Genomic DNA, 9,001 nt, shown 5'->3' on the forward strand with positions numbered 1-9,001 from the left:
ATTTAATTATAAAAATAATCAGGATAAATCACAAATCCCCATCACAACTTTTTTTTTTTTCCCTTAATCTTTAAGCTTGTTTTTTCAAAATGTTCAAAGCTAACGTGGTGTATAGAAAAAGCATCTGCCACGTCTAGCGTATGTTTAAAAAGGAATTGTCTGTCCAAGTTCAACCACTGAGTTAAAAATGATACAGGATATAGATTTTATATTGTGGAAGTACATTTTCCTTTGAGTAACATTTTCTTTTGAGGCTTTTGCAAGATTGAGTTGATTATTACATGGAAGCTGTGGGGTTTTTTTTTCCTGATCAATCACCACTGCTGCAAAAACCATTAAGAGATTTTTGTATCATATATATACACATATATATTTGACGTTAGAATTGTGGTTTGCATTTTTCTGAAATGAAAAATAGGTGTTAATAAGAGATAAGCAACTTTTATTAATTTAACAAATAGGCACTTCTTTTTTTTTGCTTTTTGTTTTTTAAGGGCTTGTTTTAAATTTTTGAACACTAACTTGGAACTTAACAGGATTCAGCCTTATTCAGAATCAGAACCTGAAGGAGTGCTTGCTTCATGGAAATTCAATGAAATAAGCATAGGGCTGTTTGTGTAGCTGAAAAGGGTACTTTGGGATTGGAAATCAGAGATTTAACAGGCTCGGACTGCAACAAGCCCCAGAGCCCATGTGTCTTCTTACCAGTTGAGGGGCCACATACTGGCCTGCACAGGCAGACTCCTCCTGGAACACCTACCTGTCCAATATTAGCAAAGCATTTGAAACTTCCAAGATCAGGTGTTCTTCCTCTAAGTGAAAGAATATTAAGACTGTGTTGCTTAGGAGGTACCATAGAAAGTAGCAATTCTGAAGCTATGCACTGTGAATATGGTCTGCATTAAGCCCCTTCAGCCCTTACTAAATGCTGTCTTCCTAGCACACAGTGATACTGGATTGACGTCTCTGGTGGACTCAGGGAGTCCTGAAATGCTTTCTACATTTCAGACTTGATTGCTTGTTTTCCAAGCACAAACCATCTGTTTTGTTTCATTGGCATTTTTCTGCTTATTTAATCACATTTTAGTTAGAGCAAAAGTTGTGTTTGGGTCCAGTTGTGAGTGGTGCTGGGCTCTTGCCACCTTCCTTATCCTGAGCAGACATTATGGCACATCAGACCCGTCTGAAGTGGATAGTGGTGCGCACAAATGACAGCTGTTAGCGTCAGATGTGCAGACACCACATTTAATGGAATATGCTCATCAAATGTAAAACACTTGATGTTTTGATGGTACTGAAATCAACAACATCAGAAAAAATAGAAATCTCTACAGTAATTGCCTTTGCTGTTGTTTGCTGAATACAGATTTTAATGCTTCTATCTTCATCCTCCAATGTTTAGCTCTACTTGAATGGAGCTGTCCCTGTCTGTGGCACAAGTAGGCCCAAATAAAGCGGGGCACATAGTTACTTGGACTCTGAAATGTTGAAGCATTTCTGGAACTAATATAGGAATGCTGATGCATTGTACATATTACATCTGTTTATTATCCTAGTTCACACACAACTTTGAAAAAAAAATGAATTGTTGCTATCCACTGAAAACATTTCATTAGCATTTGATACAGTAAACACATTCTTCATGAACTTAAGTTTTCCTCAGTGGCTAGTCTCATAAGGTTATAAATGATGATACACGGTGGCTGGAGGAAAGATCACGTAGAAATCTAAGTGGTACAGAAAATACATCCCTGTACCTCTAAAAGAAAGAGGCATTAATGCTTGAAAAGGCACTTGTCTATTATTCTTTCATGAGTTAGTTTCTTGAGTACTTTTAGCTGAAAAAGATGGGTTAAGGAGGCAGGAGGATGCTGTAGGTGATGCTTCCATGGGGCACATTTATCAACTAGGGGCCAGATTATCCACGGAACTGTTTTTCATCCTGAAAAAGTAAGATCACATGAGTTATTTCTGATCTTCATCCTGGGGCATCAGGCTGGGAACAGGAGGTAATTAAAGAGGCTTGGACCTTCTGTGGAGACCTATTCCTCAGAGGTTTTGTGTAGACCTGAGTGAAAGTTCAAGCAAATGTTAACCACTGCTGCTATAGAAAGTATTGTTACTATTTACACCTTCTTTCCTCATCTACCTTCCTGTTTAGGCTTACTGTGTTTTATTTTTGGCCTGCTGTACATCTTAGAATATCTCTAATTGAATTTTGTGAGTAAATGAATTAAAATAATGGAGTACATAAATGTGTCCCTACACAAAAATTATTGTGAATGGGAAAATGAAAGTTTTTTTAAAAAAAAAGCAGAATTGGAATTAATTAACTATATAATCATCGAGCAAATAAAATTGAATGTGAATGGAAGAATGACATTTAAAAATAGGAAATATAAATTTGATATTGTATTATATCATCATCAGACAATCCCATCAAATGTATCCATATACAATATTTGCAGAGTGTTTATTGTGTATGTGTACCTTTCATTGCATATCCCCTGCTCGCATGCATCTTCCAAAAGATGGACATTACTGCACAGAAGACTCTGCAGGGGGCAAGTACAGGTTCATCTGCCCAAGTTTAATATGCTTGCATTCTTACACAATAACCTATCTCAAAATAAATGAAGCGGAGAGTCTGGGTACTGGCACCACACATATCTTGTATTCTTGCATCAGAAAATTTAGTCGTGGTGGTGTTTATCTCTAATATACTGCAAATATGGCAGGTTAAATAAGTACAGTGCCTTGAGTCTTCAGTGGTAATAGTAGATACCACTGTAGTATCTACTACACTGTAGTATCTATAGTAGGTGGAAGTGAATGGTGGGTACTGCTAGATCTTACCTGTATGACAACGTTTGTTGTTTTTTTTCCCGTTCTTTTTGCTAGGTTTCACCAAAACTAATACCAATGAGGCAGATTTAACTGCGAATTACAGACTGGGCTAAATTCGCAAGAAGGCTTGTTTCCAAATGGAATAAATCGATGACCGTCTTGCAATGTTACTTTTTTTTTCTTTTTCTTTTTCTTTTTTTTTTAAGGGCTCTCTAAGTAGTTTCCAGATAGTTAAACTCAGGCTTGACTATATGTTTAATTGTATTCTGCTTTCATAACATTACTGGCTTTAATGGAATGGTGAATATATTCTCTAAGTTTTGAATCATATTATAGTGAAATGTTAATGATTGTTGTAAAAAAGGAAAAAAAAATGCCTTGTAGTCTCTCTGCCAAATGCTAGGGTGTTTTTACACAGAATTAGAAAAAAAAAACATGCAAAACTTATGATTGCCTCTTCGTTTGATGATATCTGTTGCTCTGGAGCTATAGCACTTACCACGTCCATTCTCCTCTAAGGGTGTGGGTCTTTCTTTTCTGGAGTGGTCTATAACAAATATATGTATCTGTAGAGAGATATTGGGAGTGTGGACATTCCTTTTCCTGAACCTTTTCATCAGTCTGTAACAAAATTGTTTAAACCAGTGGAAATAATTGGGACCTAAATATATCTGCTGTTTCCACAGTGTGTGTCTGTTGGTACTGAGAGGTCTACACCTCCCAAAGTCCAACTGTGACCCTTCATATTTCAGTCATACAAACTAGAATGGGACTAGTATCAAGGAGGAAGATGAAGAAGTGTCTGTCCTCATGCAGGCATCTGGTAGCTGCACAATTATCCCCCATGAACTGCTCTTGTTCTCCAGATATAATGCTTCTCACCTCCCAGTCAAAGGCAACTGAATATAGTTTCTACAGTCAGGTCTGTCTTCCCAGTGCCTCATAGAGAAACAGGGGAAGAGAAGGTTTGGACACTTCAATGAGTCTTCTGAAGGGAATACAGATGGTTAAGGGTAAAAGCAATATGCACCACTTGTCACTCAAGGCACCAGAAAAATCTAAAGAGTTTGGAACCCGATTTCATCATGTCTTGAGACAATCAAAATGAAAAGACATTATCTCAGAGTCATTTTGATGAAGGCCTTATTTTCCCTGTTAATTATAAAATCATTTTTATATTTTGTTACTTTTGCAAACAGATAATATGACAGCTTTGGATCTCACATACCAAATCAGTACAATATGTCTTTGTTACACAGAGCATGAATTGACTGGAAATCAACATTTACTAAAATACAATGTTCTCTCCAATATAATGGTTTCTCTCATTTATATAAATAGGAACATGTAAAACACTTCAGTTAAAATAATTCCTGACATAACGTGTGACATCAGGAGTACAGCATATTAAGTGACTGAAAAACAAAATGTAGATACACAAGAAGTTTATATAATGCCTATCATGCATGTAATAAGCATGTTTAGCACATGACATAAAAAAGCATTCTAATACTAAGTGAATAAGGGATTCATCATAGTCAATGTGTGTAATGGAAGGAATGTAACACATTTCTTGGGCAAGCTAAATTGTGCAGTATTTAGCTCTTGTACTAGCCTTCGTACAGCATTTTTCCATACTAAAATATGAATTGCTTCTCTTTCATGGAAACAGCTACAAAATTGGTCTTGATCCATACATGGGTTTTACAGCAGTAAAACTGCTTCAATTGGAGGTATTATATTGTATAGTTGCACTTACCCTAAACAGTTCTTTGATAATCTCTTGTCAATACCATAACAAACTACGCTTCATCCCAGAAAGAAATGAACAAAATGCCTTTGTAAACACCATTATGCCAGTACAAAAGTATTCCCATGATACTAAACTGTGACTTGAATTCGTGGCTGCTGGTGGGTAGTAGGCCATTGAGTAGCCTGAATCTATAGGCAAGACCTGATGCTGGGCCTGTGGGAAAGAAGTGTGTTGTACAAAGACCTGTGCTAATTTCATGACTAATGTATACAAGTGATTTGGTTGATAGGTAATTTTCATGAAAGACTTAAAACTACATTTATCATAGTGCTCCAAGATATCTTAACACAGGATGTTAATTTTCACGTTTTCTCTGTTTAGGCTATTTAGATGTATTGCCTGTGTTACTCACTCATTCCATACGAGTTAAGTTTGACCATTTTTTCTTCTGTGGAGGTAGACTCAAGTTCTGCTCACAGAGGTTTTGAAGATTACAAATCTGTATATAATAAAACCTGACTATTTTAGCTCACTGTAAACAGTTTCACTTTTGAATAGAGCAGCCCGCAGGCCTCTTCCCTAATCCATGTGGGAAGGGTCAGTGACAGTTCTGACCCTTGTGGTGGTGTGCACAGCAAAAGGTGCCTGTCTTTGCCTTCTGAAGAGCTACTCTTAGGGAATGGATGTAGTCCCTGAAGGTGTGTTGTTCATCCTCACTCAAAGCTCTTGTATAGAGTACCCAAAATGGATGATGGTTTTAGGGTAAGTAAGAATTATAAAAAACTATTGTACAGGGAGGGCACTTACTGTTAACTTACCCAGAGGAAAATAACCCCACAAAACCAAAAAGACCAAAGAACACAAACATTTAAATAGATGGGCAAGTCTTAAAGGAATCTATAAATGAAAATGTTGTTCTATTGCAATTACCTATGCTACATTAGTTGTAGGACTGATTAGTTAATTCCAATGAACATTTACACATCTATGAAGTGCAGGAGAAGTGTCTGAGGGCAGGATCAAGTGTACACTGCTTCTGCCATAGAACTTTGCTTTGCTGGTACACGCACAGAAGCTATTGTTGTCATTTTTACATGGCTATAAAAAGACTAATGACCTGTTAATGTCTGGGAGTTTAGCACCTTGGTTTCTGAATCAAAGAACTAGGACCCAAGAACTCCTGATTTCCAGCTTTTCTGGTTCTCCACTAACTGCCTTGTGGAATGAGCAGCTGTGTTCTCTGCCTTGTCTCCTGTTGCTGGAAAAGGGGATGTTTTTCTTCCTACCTCACAGGGATGTTGTGAGGAATAAGAAGCTAAGGTCTGTGCAAGAGGATATTTGTTTCTCTTCAACTTGGGGATCACACTTGATCGTGTGGAAGAGTACTTGAAGACTGTCATACGTGCTGTACATTTGAGTTCTGTGTCTAATTTGTGTCAGTGTTAATGCAAGAGAGCAAAAGCACATGGTGCTGAAAATTGGGGATAAAAGGAGAACAGGCTCTCTCCATATACAGCAATGATGCTGTAGCAACAGGAGTCAAGATATGTATGTCACACATGAATTTTTGTATCTTGAGGACAAAAGATTGTATTAAAATATTGGTATTGTTATGAAAATGTCATGAGTTCGCACAAGATAATTGCAACAAGCTTTGAATCCACTTTTAAAATTCATTTATTAAGCAAAATAAAAATTAAAGCTCTCCTAAGTATTTCCCTCTCTGTGGGCACAAGTGTGGTTCATAGGTAAGGTATACTCTGAGCAGTAGTTGCAATAGTTGGCATTGCAGGGATTGAGGTTTATTTGGACTGAAATCATTCCCTGTTTGACAGCATGTCACAAACAAGGACAGTTGTTACTCTTTGTCCTGAAGAAGATGATGATTCTACTATGTTATCACACTGGACTCCACTTTATATTTTATTGATTTTTTTGTCCGTGAAAAAAGGAAAAAAATGTAGAAAACATAGCTGTGCTGTAAACTCTGCAAACTAAACATCAAAGTCCTTCCTATGTGCAAAAACAATCAATATAATAAAGGTTTAAAATTGCAGGTTTTGTTTATTAATTTGTCTGTTACCATTTTTTGAGGTGTTCTGTTCTGCTTTTGGGAGAAGTAAAAGTTTAGCTTGTGTTCACACCAGCATATTGCACATCAGCCCATGGCAAAACCTCAAGGTGTTGTCTGAATGTGGATGGGTTTGATAAACAGAAATAATGAAGCTCAAAAATCAGTTAACAGCTGGATTCTGCATGTTCTCTCTTTTCACTGGTGTCTCTGTTGGGTCAATCTCAAACATAATTATCACATTCATTTTCAAAATGACTTGTTTTTCAATCAAGTTAAATAATGGACTGCATATGTAGTCCTTAGAGAAGAGATTTTTTACCTTTTGATTAAAACTGCTGTAGAACTGGTCATATTTGAGATGTTAATCATCGATGTTAGCGTGTGGCTGCACTCTGAAAATTGTACTAGATGACACATGAAGACAAATTCCATTAACCACCTACTGAATGATAAAGTAGATGATTGCAAAGGGATGAAAATGTCTGTGTGTAGTGGGGTCATCCTTCCATACCTGCCATAAGGTCATGCATAAATGTATCATAGAATCGTTTTCTCTTCGGTATCATCAGAAAGCAGGTTGATAAATGTGAAGAAAAATGTTTTGACTCATAAAAAAACCCCTGATGTTTTTCTCTGAAATGAAACTCTTCAGTAATTTATGTGCGTGGTCAAAATCCAGCATCCCTGTGAAGGGGACTAGAAGGTAAGTGGCAAACCCCCAGAGATAATACAGCAATCTTGCAGCTCTGAAATTCACTCACACAAATGTGGAAGGTTATGTTTTCCTCTGACAAGAGGAGAAAGTTACAGGCGTATCTGGGAAGTTTTGTGGTACCTTGTATGTCTTCCATTTTGCCTGTTGTGCTGGTTTGGGTTTGGGTAGAGTTAGTTTTGTTCACAGTAGCTGGTATGGGGCTGGGTTTTGCATTTGTGCTGAACACAGGGTTGGTAACTCAGGGATGTCTCCCTTATCCTTAGCAGTACTTGCTCAGAGCCAAGGCCTTTTCAGCTCCTATCCCACCCCACCAGTGAGGAGGCTGGGGATCCCAGGAATTGGGAGGGGACTTGGCCAGGACATAATTTCTTTGCTGTACAGCAGTATTCTTCTGAGAGCAGAACCCTCCTTTTGCACATAGCCATCGGCTTCTGGAGACTGGGGATCTTAACATACCCATTCCACAGTGTGTTTGGCAGCTTTAAACAAAAGAATTTCAGAGAACAACAGGATGGGGAAGGAATTACTTTTCTCAAGGTATTTACATAACATCAGGTTTTGAGGCTCCAGCAAAGATAAAAGTAGCTATTGTGTTTGTGTTATGAAAACTTGCTGTGTCTGGTTCACATGTTTTTGTACACATTTGGAAGAAGTAAGGGCAGGGGAGAAATCCTTGCCTTTAAGGTGATTGGATTCTCCATCTGCCTCCCATGATACTTTCTACTGATTGTATTTTACTGGTGTAATGGCTTGCAGAAGCAAGCAGAACATGACTTATTTGTGGGAGCAGTAGAGTCTAAAAATAGAACTTTTATTTCCATGTTCTTAAAACTGTCCCCTGAGCATGTAATCCAGAGAAAAACTGTTTAATTTGTGTCAGTCTTGGATAGATTATTAGACTGCAGCTGCTGTAGTGCTTTTGGGCATTGCCCCTGGGGCTGTTACATGGGTGAGAAATGCTGCCCTTGGTGCAGTGCAGATCATCATGCTTCTCTCAAACCTGTGCCTGTGTGAGGGCTATAAGCCGTTGTCCACCCACCTGGCTGCTAAAGGGTCTCACCTTGAATGTAGGTTTATGTTGTTTTCAACATAGAATTGGCACAGCCCCAGCTCCTTTGAAAAATTGTGATGATGTTTCTTTCCCTGTATTGACTTTGCAGAGAGAGTTTTTGCAAAGGTTCAGCTTCTAACCCTGACAAGTAGGATTCGAAGTACATCTTTCTTGTCCCAGAAAAACACCTAACCAGCCATGCTGCTCAGGGAGCTGGGTGAGAGAGCTGCTCCAGGGAATAATGTCTTTAGCAGAAAGGATGGCAAAAGCCACAAGGCTGTGAATGAAGTCAAGAAGGAGCAGGAGATGTTCATGCAATATGCATTTGCCCATCAGTGGCAAGACTTGAACTGTCCTTCAGAGGATGGCTCTTCTTTTAATAACATGTGCTTTCAAATGTGTAAGCAACTCACTGCCCCTCCTTTCTGTCTGTCCCATGTGTAGGCACCTACCTGCAAGGTGATTCGGGGCAAGCAACAAAACTGGCAAGTCTCTTAAAGAACAGGCAGGTCAAGCAATATACTGCTATGGCACCTTAGTACAGTACACTGAGGGATTTTC

At 38.3% G+C, this 9,001-nt stretch overlaps 1 protein-coding gene across 1 annotated transcript in view; it reads left to right on the plus strand.

Annotated features, from left to right (window-relative positions):
- OXCT1 (3-oxoacid CoA-transferase 1) overlaps window positions 1–6,667 on the plus strand; it is an 87,552-nt gene extending 80,885 nt beyond the window's left edge. Inside the window, 1 exon segment of the mRNA XM_058044627.1 lies at window positions 2,902–6,667. Within this exon segment, the coding sequence (XP_057900610.1) occupies window positions 2,902–2,937 (36 nt within the window). The 3' untranslated portion in view covers window positions 2,938–6,667.
- The last annotated feature ends 2,334 nt before the right edge of the window (window positions 6,668–9,001 follow it).

Source organism: Melospiza georgiana, chromosome Z, assembly GCF_028018845.1.
Source record: "Melospiza georgiana isolate bMelGeo1 chromosome Z, bMelGeo1.pri, whole genome shotgun sequence".
NCBI classification, from domain to species: Eukaryota; Metazoa; Chordata; class Aves; order Passeriformes; family Passerellidae; genus Melospiza; species Melospiza georgiana.